This window comes from Chelmon rostratus, chromosome 12 (assembly GCF_017976325.1).
Source record: "Chelmon rostratus isolate fCheRos1 chromosome 12, fCheRos1.pri, whole genome shotgun sequence".
In the NCBI taxonomy this organism is placed as follows: domain Eukaryota; kingdom Metazoa; phylum Chordata; class Actinopteri; order Chaetodontiformes; family Chaetodontidae; genus Chelmon; species Chelmon rostratus.
Genome location: NC_055669.1, coordinates 21,851,234 through 21,870,420, shown reverse-complemented (window position 1 = coordinate 21,870,420; position 19,187 = coordinate 21,851,234). Strand labels below are relative to the sequence as shown.

General features: G+C 43.0%; 1 protein-coding gene across 2 annotated transcripts; it reads right to left on the bottom strand.

The window, feature by feature from the left end:
- Positions 1-6,134: 6,134 nt before the first annotated feature.
- Positions 6,135-17,467, bottom strand: si:dkeyp-68b7.12. Of its 2 annotated transcripts, XM_041949883.1 has the most exons (14): positions 17,422-17,467; positions 16,465-16,856; positions 15,184-15,286; positions 14,958-15,102; positions 14,083-14,165; positions 13,792-13,899; positions 13,536-13,654; positions 13,236-13,410; positions 12,896-12,993; positions 12,528-12,599; positions 11,230-12,018; positions 9,904-10,112; positions 9,161-9,762; positions 6,135-8,329 (listed from the first exon to the last, which is right to left on the bottom strand). In XM_041949883.1, the coding sequence occupies exons 2-14, from the start codon at positions 16,550-16,552 to the stop codon at positions 6,952-6,954; spliced, it is 3,969 nt and encodes a 1,322-aa protein (XP_041805817.1). In that variant the 5' UTR covers positions 16,553-16,856; positions 17,422-17,467; the 3' UTR covers positions 6,135-6,951. The 2 variants fall into 2 exon arrangements, with proteins under 2 accessions (XP_041805817.1, XP_041805816.1); XM_041949882.1 differs by lacking the exon at positions 17,422-17,467 and having other exon boundaries at positions 16,465-17,377.
- Positions 17,468-19,187: the final 1,720 nt, after the last annotated feature.

The window sequence follows — 19,187 nt, the reverse complement described above, 5'->3', positions numbered from 1 at the left end:
GTATAGTACTTGTTACATAATTAAATCAGATTTAGAAAAAAAGCAGACATCTCAGTTATACTTATATAAATAAGCATTTTTAAAAACAAATCTCTACAGACACATTTAACAAAATACTAATAAGTAATTTTAGATGAAATACACACTCTGCTGGTATTTTTTCAAAACTTTTTTCCTCCTCTGTTCGAAAAATAAAATCCTGTCCACATAAGCACTGTTTAAAATGTTGGCCAATCAGATGCCAGGAAAAAAAATCAATGCATGACTTTGCTCTCTGTCTGAAACTGTGTGGAACTAACTGGAAGCATCATTATGAAAATTAACATGAACTCCGGGAAAAAATTGAGGGTACAAATACTTTGTGTTTGGTGAAGCAGCTGGCCGACATGTCGATCTATGCTGCGAGTGGATATAAATCTGTCATCCATCAGAGACCATACATACGAACAGATCTGTGTATTATACCAGAGAGTCCCAAACAGTTTTCCATGAGCCTGTAATACAAAGTCACATAAGCTGGTGTCGCCGTCACCGTCTCAATGTCTGAGACTGATTTTCTCTTTACAGATTGTGTAATGTGAATTATTTTGGAGGTCTGAGGAGGTTAAACAAGACATAAAGGTCATTAGAAAATTATTCCCTTTGTGTAGTTTTTTTTCTTTTACAACAAAACACAATATAAACCTATGTTATAATGAGGGACGTTATCCTTACTGTGAAAAAACTATGTATCCTATGAAACTGTCAAGCTGTGACAGCTTGTGACATTAATGAGAAGTCACACAGAGCGGTTCAATGCACTTCTAAAAATCATTGTGTACTGTTGTTGCAACCCAGCTCAACAAAGGGGAGAACACAAGAACTGTAACTGAAAATATGTTTATTTACATCATTAAAAAGGTAATTAAAGACAAATTAAATACAACAAAACCAAACCGGGTGGAAGAGAGAGTGCTGCTGGGAGGAGGAGAGGCTTTTAAACCTTACAGAGCAGAAGCCTTGAATTAGCAGTTAGAGCAGGTAAGTCACAGCTGTATCCCTGGTTCACCTGCAACCCAACAAAACAGACACAGAAAAACAATATCCAGGAACACAACACCCCAACCAGCAACCCTGGATCCTTTAAGAGTGAGATAACTGCTATTAAGAGAAGCCAGTGAATCGGCAAGTAAGTACTCATAGCATGACAAAACTAGTGCACAGTTAAATGCTTTTTTCTGTATGAATATCCTTCGGACACAATGTAAAACAGTACCCACCTCGAAATATACATCTGGTTCTGTCAGGAAAGTGAGAAACAAAACAGTAATGGGTGTGATCAGCAGGAACGCCCAACCCAAAGCCCGCATCAAAACGCTGATCTGAGGATGCTCAGCACAAGTCTGACAGCGAGGACCGCAGCTAGACAAGGCAAACTCAATGCTCCATCGTCACAGAAGTCCAGCTACCAAATGTATGCAAACCTGAACTGACATGAGTGCTGCCCTAAAGTAGTGCACAAAAGGCTCACCAGCCAACCGAGTCGTCTCCAGACGCAGAACACAGAGAAGCTGCAACAACAACTGCTCACAGCAACAGAACCAAACATGAGCTGTGGTGCTTATATCACTAAAGCTGCTGGACCAAGCTGCAGAAACATCAACATTTAAGGCAACTTCCTCACCACTAATAGTCTAGTTCCTCACCTTCTACCACATGCCTAACCATACTGAGGCATGCCAAGCTCAGCCAAAGTAATGCAGCACAGCAGAAGACCAGAAAAAGAGCACTGATTTTCTAATTTTACGCACTGTTTAAGATTGCAAATCCACAAGACAAAAACATGAATGCAAGGGTTAGACATGTACAATGGCATAATCACAGATGGCCACACTCCTGACTAACTCCATTCACTATCTGACTAGTCTCAACACTAGTCTTCAGGCAGATGCTTGTGGTGGGTAATTGTGCACCAGAAACTGGTGAGCCTCCGGAAACGAGACAAATGCTCCAGAGACATCGTCTTCACTTACGTTCTCCACCACATGAGGTAAAAACAACAAACTGCTTGTTCTCTGATTGAGATCAACCACTTCAGCCTACAAAGGGGAAGCATGGTTCTTACCAACTGAGCCACAGTCACCAATTACATGCACCAGTACTTGAATTACCACGAATAGGTTTGCCATCTAAATTGGGGACAAATGCTGCTCCCTTCAAAACATCCAACAAAACAGCCAGAAGTCACCAGGCCAAACAACAGAGGTGTACCAAAGGCACTTAAATCTACACTGCTACAAAGCACCTTAACTCATTTAACCATTCACAAACCGCAAGGCTCAAAAACCAAACTGGTTGACAAAATATCAATCAAAAACTCTTCATTTGTCACACCAGAGCTGCATTTAACCTCTACCAAACAGGTTTGTGCCCTCATAACAACACAACTCAGTTTAAGGCTGAACAAACGAGGCCACAGCTGCACTAAGATAAGATTTTTGTGCATCGTGCATCGTATTTTTGTGCATAGTCCACATGTATACGGGTATTTTTTTACATGCAGCTTTCTCGATGTGTTTTGGCCTTTCATCCACACACAAACACAGTTTTAGGTCACTGAAAACAGCTTTTGGAAAACTTTTGGAAGGATCCAGGGTGAAGATATACAGAATCTCTGTTTGCAGTGTTGACGTGTAGACAGGGAAAACTGAATTTTTGGTTTTTGATCAAAAATGACTGAACCTCTAGTTACAGGCAGCCGGCCACCTGTTGGATTGGGATGCTTTGACAGCACTTCAGCTGCGTTTTTGCGTTTTCATATGGAGTTTTTTTCAAGACATTGCTTGCCGGCAGGTGGTGATATAACCCTCACCCTAAAGTCATGTTGGCCAATCAGAAACCCAGAACTGCGTTTTATGTGTGGACGAAAGGCCAAATTGCAAAGAAAAAGCTAAGTTTTAAGGAGTATGTGTAGACTAGGCCTGGGTTCACCTGCAACCCAACACAACAGACACAGGAAAACATTTCCTGGGACATTCCACTTACAGCACTGTGCACGGTCATAAATCCCACAACACGTAATGATTCAGGATAAGGAACGAGGAGATGCATTGCCCAGTCTTGACTGAGAGAAAAATGAACAGGTAAATCTGAAAACTGGTCTGCATTTCTAATGTGTGCACTGGTTACAATTATTAATAAATATAACAATCACTTCTTTCCTGGCCTGTTGTTGCCCACTCAATGCATTAAAACCATCAAAGTACACTGGCGAGATAAATAAGGACTTGTGCAAATTCTCAAAATCAGTGTCCTTGAGAGCCTCAGTATCTGAGCACTATCTCCCCTTCAGATGAATCTCTTGATGCATTTTGAGGTTACCCAGCACAGTGAAGCTTTTCCCACACTGCCCACAGCTGTACGGCTTCAGCCCGCTGTGGAACCGCTCGTGTCTCAGGCAGTTGTCCTGCCTCGAGAACATCTTTCCGCAGATCTTGCAACTAAATGGCCTCTCGCCCGTGTGCACGCTTTGGTGCGTCTTCAGCCGGGTCTTCTGCGTGAAAGATTTCCCGCATTCGAGGCACCTGAAAGGTTTGAAGAGCTGGTGGGTGGCCTTGTGCTCTTCCAGCTGAGACAAGCGGGGGAAGCCCCTGTTACAGACCGAGCAGATGAACAGTTTTTGATTTGTCCTCCAAACACTCATGAGCCTTTTTGCTCTGACGCTATTTCTGCTGAGGATGTGATCTTGTGAGTTTGGTGACATATCTGCTGCAGACCTCTGTGCATGAGGCTGGGCTAGCGATGGCCCGGCCTGTCGCAAAGCCGACTGCAAGCACGGGTCCTGGTGGACTGCAGGGTGTGAAGCTTGTCTGAACTGTTCATCGTGAACAGCCTCTGAAGATGCACTTCCCATGCACATAGGTCGAATCTCTACCTCTACTTTTATCGGCACATTTAAAGAATCGTCTGCAGTTTTCTCTGCGTCAGTTGATAAAGAGTTATAGGAACTTTCTGTATTTCTTTGAGCAGCGTATTGCTCAGCGTGAGGAGAGAAAATCTGAATGTGCTGCTGCATTGCAACAGAGCTTTTCTCAAACATGTTACAAGCAGGTGGAGGCCAGATCGGGTCACCTCGCTCCGCCGCCTCAAAGCAGACGTCTGCTGCTGCAGTGTTGTCTGTTGCTTCCTGGATGGCAAGTTCATCTGCCGGCTCGTGTTTCAGTGCTGGCCTCACGTCACGGCTCTCCACTGCTCAAGGCTGTGGCGAGTCAGCAGTCTTTGGCTCCAGATACACTGCGCATGTTTCCTGATCTTCTTTTTTGTCTGCAATTGACAGAGAAAATACAAGGTGCACACACGTTTGACTCCACCAAATGCAAACAACAAAGCAAGAGCACGGGAGATGCAATTCCATCCATCAAGTTTTTATGCTTGGTGGAGGTGGAGAAGTTTGTGTAAGAATAAAGGCAAAATGCAAGTAAATGAAATGGATTTATCACTTTACTGTAGATGCAAAAACATCAGCCCTGTGTGGAGCGATGAGGAGACCATAACCTTCCTCAAATTATTACATGAAACAGACAGAAACTCCATACTTCCATCATGTTTTCCACAGTTAGAGGTTTGACTGGTGCTCGTTGTGGCCTATTCTCCTGTAACGGTTTTAATTGAGGACATTTGAACTTGGCTAGTTGCTCAGTAGAACGGTACAGCCCCATGGCTATTTACCTAATATGTTTACTGGAAGGGGTTCATGTCTGGAAGAGCATGACACGTGTTGATGTTGTAATGTAATCAGTTTTTTTCCTCGTCATTTATGCCAACATATGCTCATATCCTTTACATTTGTGCAATATTACATATTTCCTTTATATTCTGTGCTATGCTACATGCTTTTTTACTGTTTTGTATATTTTATTCTTCTGTGCAATGGCATTAACACTATTTATCATTAATCTGAAGGCAGCATACATACATACAGCATATTGTGGCAATGCATATTTTTTTCTATATATTTTTTCCTTTATCTAGTCCAAAATTCTTTTTGCTTGTATAATATGTACATATATATACAGTCAACTTTTTATTTTGTATTTTGCTTTTTGAATTTCTCTATCTCTGTTGCTATTTTTCTTTCCAGCTGCTATTACATGCTGCTGTAATGACCAAATTTCCCCGGCTGGGGATAAATAAAGTTTTATCTTATCTTATCTTATCTTATGTCCACTTGCTGTGGACTGTTAGTCAAATAATATCATGATGAACAATTTTCACAGTTTTATAATTTTATATTAATCAAACAGATGCAGCCTTAATGATCTAAGTTAGTCATTAACAATTTTCTGGTCAATACTGCCAGATTTCATGGTTTCTTGTGTTTCTCCACATCATTATCCCAATTTTATTACTTTGTGTTCAGTAATTCGTGGATTAAAGGAAGAAACACTGTGTTTAAAATTGATTAATTTAACAGGAAACCGTCTCGTTGTGTATCAGAAAGCAAAACCTGAATTTCAGAGTTTTTGATTCAAGTTTGGTGTAACGGTTCTCCACAGACACAGATGTGGGAGCTGTCTCACCCTGCTGGGGGACCTGATTCCCGGCTGCTGTTTGCTCCTGAGTGACCTCCGTAGCTCGGCTTGTGGCTGCTTCCTGAGCTTTGCAGAGTGCAACCTCCATCAGCTTCAAACTTCTTTTGAGCTCCTGAATCTCACTGTCCCTCCGTCGCATCTCCAGGCGAAGAACCACAGTCCCGTCCTCCATCAGCTTCGTTATTTCGGCGACCGCAGCCTTGGCTAACCGGTCCATGACGGCTGCGACCCGCGGACCAAAAGAGGAGGGGAAAGACATCATGCCGAGGGGAAATAAAAACACAGCAGAAGCTAATTTCAAGCTTTATCAAACAGCTGAGGCTTCTGCAGTGAGGCAAAGCATCCTCCAAACAGTTTTATTTTGATTTACTTCCGGGAAAATTACAGGGCGGATGTGACGTAATGGCTACTAACGTAACTCTCCTAATAAACATGTATTACAAATCTCTCGCTCTGTCTGTCCAATTTTAGTCGTTAATAAGTAAATGTCTACTAATAAAAAATTAAAAATTAAAATTAAACAGTACACACAACACATATATATTTAATAAAGAACGGGCACCATCTTGGAAAAATGTTTTATTCACAAAATCCGGACGAATGTCTGCTTTTTATGCATTATATATATCATATTTATCAAATGACATATTCCATTCATCAGCCCTGCTCTTTCAAATCCACCATTACATATACCGTCAACATACAGATACTTTATATAATTACAAAGTATTGAATAATTAGACGAGTGCAAACATGAGTGAGCTGGATTTAAGGCTAATCTCTGAAGTTTTGTGATGAAATGATGGGATGTTATGTTTTGAAGACCTATGTATGGAAACATCAGTTTATTCAGAAGGATTGTCAAATATTTCAACCTGAACATGTTTCAGCAGCACTTCACCTTTAATCACATCCGTGTATTTGTGTTTTTTGTTTTTGTTTTTTTTTTTAATAGCAGGTAGCACAATGGCTGATATTTATTAGCTTACCGATGGGGTTTAAGATGCTGACCACAGAGCTTTATCAGTGCTGGTTCTCGTCTGGCCAGAGGCCTTTGCTGCATGTTTTTCCCCGTCTCTTTTCCCTCATTTTTGATCAGCTTTCTGTCTAATAAAGGGGAAAACTCCTCTGGAAAATATTATTAGAAAAACGTATTTGTTTCCTGGCTGCACATCAAGCTTGTGCATGGCCGAAAAAAAAATCACCTAAACATCTTTAGTAGCACTGCAGACACAATACTGTTGTTTTGTTGTAATTTACTACATTACTACATACTGAAAGAAAATCCTCGGGGAGATTACAGCCCGTTATGTTACACATTGACAGCTAGTTTGTACAATCATATCAGTTTAAATCAATATACAGGCCAAAAAAAACACGTTCACTGTACTTCATTTCCTCGCTCCCTCTGCCTCTCCTTCTCGCACACCTTCTCCTTTTCCCGCCTCATGGTCGCTATGGCAACAGCCTCGTCAAAACACATGCTGAGGGGACTGTGTCGGCTGGCGCCTTCGCCCCCATCGCTCCTCCTTTCCCTCTCTTTCTCCCCTCCCCTGAGCATTGGCTTCTCCTTTCTCCCCTGGCCCTCGTCTCTGTCGTCTCCGTCTTTGCCCTGTTCTCCTGCACAGACTTTGTCCTGCTCCGTGGGGACCCTCAGCGAGCTGTCTCTCCCTCTCTCGGCGTCTCTTCTGTCCCTCTGCTGCAGCTGCTGCCGGAGGTTCAGCGCGGTGATTTTGCAGTGCTGCGGCTTCGGAGGCACGACCGGCACCGCTTTCACTTGGTAAACTTTCGGATGTTTGGAGACGACCACCTTCCTTCCGACCCCTCCCTGGCTGCTGTCTCCACTTGGCGGTTTTCTTCTTCGGTCATCAGCTCTCTCGTTATCATTGTTTTCGTTTTCTGTTGAAACCACTTCTCTGTCATGTTGCTGTGCTTCGTCGTTGACAGCGCACTTCCCTTGAGTTGCTTCATCCGGTTCAGTTGCTTTTGGTAGGTTTGTCTCTTTTTCCTCAAACTCTTGCTGCATCTCTGTGTCTGTGAGCTTTTCTTCATTCACCTCCAACGATTCCTCCTCTACCTCTGTTCTGACTTTGGTCTCATTTGTCCCTCCTTCGTCCATCATTTCCTCTCCTGAAACTTTTTCTATCTGCTCTTCCTCCTCTCCAAATCTGACATCTTCCATTGCATCTTTCTCCACGACAACACTTCCTCTTGCATGCTTCTTCTCCACATGCTTACTTTCCTCATCCTCTATCACATCACATATAACCTCCTCAAGTTCCTCCCAAATTTCATTGCTTGTCCTGCATATTGCACTATCCTGCTCTTCCTGCATCTTTTCTTCATGTTTTATCTCTTTATCGCTTTCCTCAGTGGTTTCTTCCCACATGTTCTCATCATTTTCTTTAATTTCTACAACCATTGCTTGACATACATCCTCTTTCTCTTTGCATACCTTCCCGTCCTCTCCCTCATCACTGTCCCCTCTGAGCTGGTCTGCTGCCCTTACAGAAAAGCCTCTGCACTCCTCTAACAGAGCATCAACAATTTCTTCCGGTGTGACACAAGAAACCGAATCACTTTGAACCACTTCCTTCTCCTCCTCGACCGTTATGCCAGACAGGCGTGTCGTGACTGACTCGTCATTGGTCGGCAGTGGATGGTTGGCGCAGCAGTGTGTTGATGCCTCCGACATGAGATGTTGCTCTTTTTCACTTTGAGTATCTCCCACGACGCTGCAACCTTCAGGTGTCTCTTTGCTGCAGATGGACGACAGATAGAAACATTTAAGGCACATATAAGTAGAAAGAAATAGGAAGAGATATCTGGCTTCAGACAACTGGTTGAAGATCTGTCTGTTGGGTGCTGCCAAAGTCAGTATTTAAAAGTAAATTCTGCGTATAACGGCTTTAACGTGTGACTATGTTACTTTTGCTGGTAGTGATTATAAGGGATAATCGGAATGAATGCTAAAATGCTTGAACAATCTGACTCAGTAATGTCAGTTACACAGTAATGTCTGTCTGCATGAGCTAAGATATACTGAGTCCACCTGTTACTGGTCACACCAGACCAAGTAAGGTAGCGGCAGCAAGAGCAGCATACTGACAGGGGCAAGCGTGTCATTCATCACTTATGAATTTAACTTGGAAAGTTGGAAGTTTCTGTAAACACAACTTTGAACGTATCACACATATTATCAACTTATATAGTTGATATGTCGAATCTGTTAGCAGAAAGCTGCCCATTTGCACACCCAGCACTTACGGAGCAACATTAGTATTAATTTGGAGTCATGGTCCATGGGGGTCTGGTTCAATATTTAATCTCCTTCCTCCTCTGTTTCAGGTTTTAGGCTATAAAACTAAGAAAATGAATGGAAAGATGCTGAAATGCTCTACATGATTTGTGGGTTCATCACTAAAAGCACCATTTGACCCATTGTTAGTATAAAAGGCTGGTCAAAGCAGCTTTTAAGGTGCATTCAGTGCTGAATACTTTAACAGTAAAGCCCATGACAGACAGAAATGCACTTGCATGACAGAAGAGGTTTGTTATACATTCAAATGTCAAACAGGAGTCAGTTTCACCTTTGCCTCTTGTCTTCCGGTTGATCTCTTTCCTGCTGAACTTCCTCTTCCTTCTTTGTTGTCTCCTTTTCTTCCGATTCATCTTTTTCTTCGTTGTCTTTCGCCTCTAATTGCTCCAGGTCTCCAGCAGTTGGAAATTCAGGGTTCAGTGGCTGGTATTCTCTTTCCTCAGAGACCTGCAGCTGATGCACAGGAACTGTATCAAGAGTGCAACTGCCTTGCGTATCAGGTTCTGGTTCAGGCCCGGTCCAGTCGTTTAGTAAGAAACCAGAGGGGAGGCTTTTAATGAACATGCTCTGATCGTCCTCACTGTCGTAATCATTATCATCACTGTCGTCTCCTGCCTCCTCCTCCTCAGAGCAAGACTCCTCCGAGCCATAGACAGGTGAGGTCATGTAAGGCAAGCTGAGGGATTTAGTGTGTCGGCTGTTTGTGTCGGTGCTGGGCGGCCTGTCTGGATTCAGCTCTGCCTGGCTGTGGGTGTGACCTTCAGGGCCAGGCTGCAGGTGCGGCTGGAGGTCTGCAGGATGATGGGGAGCTTGCTCCATTACTTCATACTCATCGTCTGAGTGGCCAGGAGGCTCGACGGAGAACTCGTTCATCTGACGGGTAAAGAGAGACAGAAAGTGAAAAGGAGTGCAAGCGAGAAAAGTTTATTTTTTTCTGCAATCCTTTTATTAAGAAATAGTTTCCACCGTCAAATATTGTTCAAACCTCACCTGTTCAGATAAAACAACACACACCTGATAGGGGACACTGCAGTCCATATGGTCCAGGACGCTGCAGTCCAATTGGTCCAGGAATTCAAAGTTATCTTGAACGTAGCCGGACAGCCCCAGGTCGTCCCCCTCCACTTCAGTCGAGTTGAGGACGTCTAAAGTGTCAAACACGCAGTCATCGCCATGCTGAGTCACCTCTGGCTGACAGTCGGCGGGCTGCACCCCCTTCATGTCTGCAAATGAAGCACAGGCCATGATCAGAGGTGAGCTTACATCACGTACATCCATGTAGAAGACAATAAATGCAACTGAATGGATTTAAAGAATGTTTCAAATCCAGTTTTATGGTGTGTAACAGTCACATCACACCTGGTGTTATTTTGACAAAATATTATTTAGTGCAGCAGTTCTTTTTTTTAGAAGAAAGCAAATTAAAGTTTGGGTTTGGTTTGCGGGTGTTAAGTCACTATTTCACAGCCTTTTTGCATGTTACACTTCATAATCAATCAAAGCCTTGGTTATAAACTAAGATGGTACATATGAGCGTCCCCGGTTCGATCCCGCCAGGGGTCTTTCTGTGTGGAGTTTGCATGTTCTCCCTGTGCAGCGTGGGTTTTCACCGGGTTCTCCGGCTTCCTCCCACAGTCCAAAAACATGCTGAGGTTAATTGATAACTCTAAATTGTCCGTAGGTGTGAATGAGCGGTGTGCGTGGTTGTTTGTCTGTATGTCTGTATATGTAGCCCTGTGATAGGCTGGCGACCTGCCCAGGGTGTCCCCTGCCTTCGCCCGAGAGACGGCTGGGATAGGCTCCAGCCCCCCCGTGACCCTGCAAAGGATTCAGCGGTGTATAGATGATGGATGGATGGATGGTACATATGAGCACAGATGTGAGCATTTTAAGAGGTTAAACTCTGTCGTATATCGCAAGAAAAAAGCCAAAAGACTCCAGAAAAGGTCACCCATTGGAATTATTGGTTTAAATCATAAAGCAAAAATGCTGAATTCCTGTTTGTTCCAGCAACTCAGATATGAGGATTTGCTTTTCTGAGTTTGATCTAATTGTTCATTGTTAATTATTTCATAGGTTAAGCCATTGTTTCCCAACCTTTTTGGTATGTTACCCGTCGAAATAAAGCAACGTCAACATGGAGCAACACTGTATTTCTTCTCAAATCGTTTCATATGAGGGTTTTTAATGGCCAATGCTAAAACATCTTTTTATCTTTTTAATGATCATGTGACCTCTCAGATTTCAGGATGGGAGCCGCTAGAATAAATAATTGATATTGGAAATAATCATAAGTTAAAGCTGGAGTGTTTATGATGAAGGAGCTCACGGTGAAATTACCCATGTATTCATCGTTTTCGACAACGTCCTTGTTCTCAACGAGGGCATCTTCGTCATTGTCTTCCTCGGTGTTGCAGGTCAGGCATTTGGCTCGTTGCTCTCTGGACACGCCTTGACCACTCATCACCAGCTCCGGCTTCCATCCACCTTCCTCTCTGACCTCCTCCTCTTCCTCCTCTTTCTTTCCTCCGCCCTCTTCCTCCTCACCACCACCTGCCACTGTATTCCCTCCTACATCCGTGACTTCTTCTCTGTCCGTCTCCTTCCCCGTGTGATTTTTCTCCTCTTCCTCAACCTTTTTGCCTTCCTCCACCTTCCTTTCCATCCCCCTGCTTTCCCTCCTCTCCACCTTCTCTCCTTCCTCCTTACCTTCCACCCTGTCCCCTCCATCCTTATCCCGGCTGCGATGGATGACCCTGTCGCCCCCGCCCCCTTGCAGCACCCCTAACGCCAGGTTAGAGGTGATATGCAGGGGCACGGTAACCATGGTGGGCCCTGTGATGTGCATGGCTGCTCTCCGGCCTGCTTTGGTGGACAGTCCTGGGGATCTGGACTGGACAGTCTCATTGCCTGTGACCCCTAAACCTTCAGGGTCAAGGGCAGTGTAGGTGCCCTGGGTCCCCGTACCCCCGCTTACCAACCCAGTTCCCCTGCGGTAGGTTACAGCATATTCACTGCGGCCTATGGCACCGGTGGACACTGTGACATCCAAGCCAGGCTGAGGGGAGGAGGTGACGAGGGGAGACGTGGAGATGTTGGAAGGGGGGCGCTGGGCAGTACGTCTGGAACCTGGAATCAAACAGGAAACAGTCTAAAGTGTGACTCTGAATCTGGATCTTAACAAAAAAGTTTAATGTGTGGGCTTATTATTCTGTTAACAGCGGAGGATTCAGGTAAATAGGTACATCGTTTCTGAAAGTCCTTCTTTGTGTTTCAACTGTCTCTTTTAAATTATTTGTGCAACAGAAAAAACATTTAATTCCCTCTGCTCTTGTAGGTTGCAGAAGTTTCAGTCGGGCGTCATAAAACGGCACAAAATAGGACTTTTCTCCATGAAGTGTTAATTTCTATTTATTTATCTATGCTTTTATTTTGGCAATTTTGGGTGAACTGACCTTCAACAAAACTGAGATGAGTTTGCTCCACAGGTCAGTCAAAGCAAACCAACTACACATACAGCACATGTTGATATTTCTCCTTAGTGTGTGTGCAGAGTTCAGTTTTAGTTTAGTTCTTCTAATGTTGGAATATTTACAGTGTTTATTTATAAGTAGGGAAATGTGTGACGAGAGCAGCACCTTCGTTTGGATAGGACGGGGTGCTGAGGGAGTCCATGCTCCTTGCTGGTCTCAGAACAGATCTCTCTTTGTCTGAAACAAAATGATTGAAGACAAAATGTAAAAGTGGGGCAGGGATAAAGAAGCAAAGTACACAGGAAGTTTAAAACTCCCATTAAAGACAGATTACTATCATTATTTTCACCTAACAAGTCGGTTAGAAATCAAATTGACTGTGTTTAGTCATGCAACAAAAGCTTTTATATTTTAAACAGTAATTTCTTCCTCTACCTCCTCTTCCTCGTACTCCTTAAATCTATTACCTTTAAAGGAAATGATCAGGAGTGGGAGGAATTACAAGGACTAATAACCAGGATAAGGTTTTGTACCTTTGCCTGAGTGCTTGTGCCTCCGTCGTTGGTCGTGGAATCGTCCTCCGATGTTGAAGATGGACATCCACTTCCTGCCTTTGAGAGATCCTTTCCTCCTGGACGGGACACAAACATTCACAAGGATTTGGGATATGAAAAAATGAAATGAAACAAGCCTTATTTCACCAGAAATATTGCAGACTTAATTCAGTCCTAACATGAGACGGGCGTCTCTAAACGCCTGCCTGGTAAACATATAACCTGTTTATTTTCTAAGCACAGGATGTACCAGCTGATGATCACTGACCTTTGACCTCTGCATGAAACGCCTGTCAGATAAATGAACGAGCCCACTCACTTGTCTGTGCCTTCGATGATGGCGTGGTACGGTCTTATGGGTAGCGGGCCGTCTCCTGGACTGATATTTCCGAAGTTGGGGACAGGCTGAGTAGAAGCGGTTTTAAAAAACACTTCCTCCTGATTGGAAGCAGCTGACGGCGAGGGGAGGGACTTCCTTCTCTCGTCTGATAGACCTGAACAGGGCAGATGTAAGTCAGTGATACAGCGCGGGTCTGGGTGACTGGCAGATTTGTTCAGCATTTCATGCAGAATAAATGAGGTGGAACAGTTCGGTCTTATGATCAGGTGAGTGTGCTACCTAGTTCAGGAAACAGCTGAGGGACGTGTGTGAGGACGAACTCCACCACGATGGACTGAACCCTGACCTCCATGAAGGCCGCTGTACCATTAAAGCCAGACGCCTCAATGTCCTTTGACCTTAACATACATAAACCAGATTGGAAGAGTATGAATGAATGAGTGAACGAATGAATGAATGAAAGGCAAATGAAGAAAGAAAACCTCTAATAATTTACAGCATAATAACAATATTAATAATGATGATGACAGCAAACCTGAGCAGATTGGGGGCCCAGACGATGGCGAGGTTCCTGGCGTGCATGTTCGTCTCTGAGGAATGCGAGGCCATTCTGACAAGATGGCGCATCAGAAACTCCAGAGTCCTGATGGACAGGAAGTGACAGTGTAATTCCCAACCAATCCCTGACCTTTCCTCACCTGGCTTCCAGATCACTAAAATCTCTGTTTACAGGATGCTGAGAAAGAGGCAGGCTGGCAATCACCGGTTACTTCCAGCAGCCGTGACGGGTTTTAAAGCTTTTCAACAGGAGTATTTGGGACTCTACCTGTAATGTGGTCTTGGTAGCTCTTTCAACACATCTCTGATCTTTACCAGCCGCTCCTCCTCCAGCTGGATGGCCACAGCCTCCTGCAACACACACGTGTATTTGGATCAATACGTCACTACTCCGGGTCAAACAGTAGTACACTTCAGTGTATTAGCAATATGATTTAAGTATAGAAGAGTACTCTTTTACTTTGTGCTTAATTTAAAGTGTGTTTGACATATACTTTATAAAAAGTGTTCTTCTAAATAGTTGCATCCCACTTAAATGTACTAAAAGGGAATACGCTAATTCTGCAATACTTAAAGTGGTATTTCAAAGTACTTAAAATACTTATACTATTAGAAGTATGCTTATTGTCAAGTCCTTTGTAATACACTATTAGCATGTTTAGTCAAAGTTTGCTTTAATTTCCATACATATTAAGTATATTTAAGTATATTTCCAACACATTGGGGATATGATCCAATTGTACTGCAAGTGTGTTTATCACTGGTGGACTTCAGGACACTTCCAGTTTGTAAAACGTTTTGCCAATTTACACTTCAAGTATACTCAAGGACTAATTAAGTACACTTAAGTATACTTGTAGGTGACAAAAATAGCACAAAGTGTACTAAGTATATTCTTCAAAAAGTAGAATTTAAGTATAATATTTAATATATAATCAGTTAATTATTAAAAACAGATGAATATAATCTAAAATAATATTAAATGTTTAAAGGAGCTATTCTGCATTGAGAATTTTAATGCTGATGCTTTAAGTACAACACTTCTGTACTTTTACTTAAGTGATCCTGTGATCAGTCCAACAGACTACATGACCACATGAGGGGGGAAAGTATGTGACATGTTTTCACATCTGAGATACTCACAGCAAACTTGTCGTACAGCTGGTACGTGAGCAGAGGGTTGGGCAGCTCTCTGAAATAAGCTTTACACAGCGAGCTGACACAGTGGATGTCCTGCAGATACACATCCTTGTTCAGATCTGGACTCCCGTCGCCCTCGAACTCACCCCTGGATGTGAACACAGACTCGCTTTAGGACAAATCGACATGACACCCAAACTCAAAGAGCTGCACGCACAGACAGCCGTACCTGAGTTTCTGTATGTTGGACGACACTCCGGACAACCTGTAGATTCCATCCACGATTCCATGCGTCTCGACAAACTCACTGCAGCATCGCAAGACCTGAGGAACTGTAGGAAACAGTGAGGGGCGATTTCATGCACACCTGAGGAAGACTAGCTGTGGCAACATCACGTCCATGTAGAATAGAAGAAGCGCTGATGATGAGTGAGCTGTGTGCAGGTGTGTTAAAAAGCATCTGATAATAATTTATGGATGTGCACGTATCTCCTGATGGTTGCCAACTGTGTTATGTACAAAATGCATTGTACAAATATGCATTAGTGTCACGTTACAACATAATCAAAGCTCAGAGTGTAACGTGCCAAAAACCATTTCAGACAAAATACATCAACACATGTTCATTTACACGAATACAAGTTTGTAAATTACAGATTTTATAACCAGACTCAAACATCTCAGCAACCTTTTAACGGGTTGGCCTGAAGCTTCATGCAGGCGTTCATGGTCCACTGAGGTTGAATCTTAACAACTTTAGTTCATTTCTGACGTTTCCTCGAGCGCCACCATGAATTTCCTAATTGTGGTTTTGTCTCAATAATTATTGGATGCATTGGTGCAAACATCCCCCTGCTCCCCTCAGCATAAACTGTGATAACTTTGCTCATCCTCTTACATTTCATAGAGTGCCACCATCAGGTCAAATTCATTTAACCCCTGTTTATGGCACCCACAAAAGCAATTCTGTTCCCATCTGCCTCAGCTGAACTTCATGTGTATTACTAACAAGCAAATGTCAGCATGCTAACACACAAAAGTAAAATTGTGAACATCAAAATGTAGCATTAACATTAGCTCGGAGCACTGCTGTGTCTAAGTAAAGCTTCACAGAGCTGCTAGCACGAATCAGGGTTGTATTTACTCACAAGGCTCACGATAACCAAGAGTTACTCAGGTCGAGCGTTTGACCTGCTGTGGTTCATGCAGGGCGGTTTGAGTCTCAGCAAAGAAATAACTGAACATATATTTTTAAAAAAGGCATGAGCAGGTCTTTTCTGAGTGACACTGATCAAATAATAGTCGTCATTATTCCTGTTGAGTGATTCTCTCATCGGCTGTCGGACCTTTCAGAAGGTGACATTTGTGGTTTTTAAATATTCACAAAAACACATCGGGAGATATTTCTATTTTACCAGATTAATGAGGACATCTGTTCATATCTATACACATATTGTGTTGCTATTTATCTGTCCAGGATGGTGTTTGGTGTGTGAGTCTGTTCACTTACTCTCTTGAGAGGAGGCGTTCAGGTGCTCCAGCAGGTCACATCCAAACACCTTCTCTTTGTTGCCTCCTTTTCTCCGAACTCTCCTCATCTCTTCCTGTCGGCTGTTTCCTCCTCACATTCAGACCGGCCCGAGCTGCTCTGTGTGCGACCGTCAGGCTGACTGACGGTCTGTGTGGCTGCTGGATGTGTTGACCAACTTGGTTAATGTGATGCTGGCTTCATAGAGGCGACGTGCATTTCAGAGAGCTCGCCGTGCTGCTGCTGCTGCTGCTGCTTCTGTTTCCTTTGCTTCAGTGCATGTTGTTGGTGCAGGTTGTTTCCTCTGTACGCTGTGTTGCATTGGGGTTGTAAAAGCTGGAGCGTTAGGACATAGTTTAGGTTTATTTTCCTCCCTGTAAAAGCAGAAATAACAGAAGTTTCTTGGTGCAAATCAGCTTCACGTCGCAGACAACAATCTCGCCTAACATCAAACAACAAGTTGCACTGAATCCTCGGCGTGCATATGTGGCTCTTCACTTCCCCCTGATGCACCCAATCTTTTTTTTTCGAATGAAAGGCCACACCCTTGCCTCTCTACTTCTCCTATTCAGTGAAGTGAGCCTCTGAATCTTTCTCTCCAATCACACCATAATCGCGCTCGGGGCTGGCGGGCCCACTCAAACCTCCGGTCCCCGCTTCAGCCTGAGCACCGTGGTCCTTACAGGCCGGTTCTGCCTTCCCTGCCCGCATGTCATGACAACCGCGGCCTCCTCTTTCACTGCAGCGGAAGTCGAACACCGTCAAAGCCTGAACATTTAGATAGACATTCAAACTTCACTCCTCCACCCCCTCCGTCTTCCTGACACCTGCTCCGGCTCTCCTCTTGTCCACCATCCCGTCCCGCCCGTCCACCTCTGGGAAGGAGTTTCAGGGTCGAAACATGAGGGAATAAACAAGTTAAAAAGCGAGTGTTCCTACCTTCACTCTGCATCGGCACACAAGTAGCAGCATAAAGTGATGACGCAAGAAACCACTAAACTTCCCCTGTTAACTTCCTGAGTGTCTCTCCTTCTCTTGTGCTTTCTCTCTGTATGAGGCCCGCAGTTTCTCCGCCTCTGCTGATTGAGTAGGGAAATCAGTTCAGTATATCTGCACCGTGCATCTATTTCCCTCTGTGTGCTATTTGTCTGAGCGTAGACTGATCCATGTGTGCCTCTCACCCTGAGAACAAGAAATTGAGTCTAAATGTACTAAAATTTAACTCATTTCAGCTTGTTTCCGTTGGCTGTGTCAGCTGTGCATCAATGCTGCACAACAATACTGAGAAACAAGCTAAAGCACCACACAGAGCCTCTGTGAGTGCTGCAGAAAATACAAGAAAGTCTCAGAGAGTAGTAGCACATTCATCACATTATGTATCACAAATTACTGCTGCAACATGCTATAAACTACTACAGCACCAAAATTACAACAGATTATCACAAATAACCAGAAATTATACCAGAACAGAAACTAAAACTACCACATTATTACCACAAATAACCAAAAAGCAATACAGAGTATATAAACCACTAGTTCACTGCAAACAACCACAAAGCATATCCCAAAGTACCACAAAATGTATTACAAATAGAGAATACCAATCAAATTAGCCCGAAGTATCAGGAGTTTCCACAAAGTACTACTGAGGGAGAAAAAAGGCAAACTGCTACAAAGAATCATGGAATACTACAATATCACACAGTAAATATACCCCATGTGAAAGCTGAGAATTCAAATTTTTTACTAATTTTACTAATGTAAAAGCAGAAGTATTTGCACAAAAGTACAAAATGTAATTGAAGTATTCATTGTAGAATTACTTCCTGGCAGTGTTATATTATGACAGTATGTATTATGTATGTGTTTTCATAATATCATAATATCTTAGCGGTATGTTGCAGCTGGTTGGGTTGGCCCTAATGCGTATGTGCTGTTGGGTAGTTTGTAACAGAGCTTTATTTTATAAAATCATTATATGTTTCACACTGTAAATAAAAAGGAAGGGGAGGAAAAGGAGTGGAGTAGAAGAATACACTGGCATAAATTGTAAATACTTGAGTAAAGTACAAATTGTTTTTAAGAACAGTATGAATACATGCACTTAGTTACACTCACTGGTCCTTTTAAATCTTGGCACTATTGCGTTTTTGAGAAATTATATTACTTGGAAATTTGTAAACTATATCTTGCAACATATTATATATGTATATACACATTATATAAAATATTGTGGTAGTTTCTGGTACTGTGGCCCTGTGTGGCAGTCTGTGACACCTATTGCCTGGGTTTTACCCTGCAGACCCCCTCAAAAAAGTGTTTCTAAGTTGTCACAAATGGCTTTATAAAGGTTAACACATCATTTATTTTATGAAATGTCCATTTGGCTGGTGTTTATACCTTCTAATGCATATGTAAATGTAAACCTTTAACAAAAGCTTGGACATGCCGATTTGGTTCGGGGTTGTTATTCTTTAATGTTTATGAACATTTTAGCTAATTATTTATATCGAATTACACGGAAAACAAAATATCTTGGTTTTCAAAGCAACTTTGTAAATCTTTGCCAAAATAAGTCACCTTGGTTCAGACTGATTGATTGATTGATTGATTGATTGCAGTGGGAGAATCTGACCCCCGTCGCTGGGGTCAAGGTGCGGATGTTGTTGAATATTTACGGTAATTCTGAGGCGGCTACAAATGAC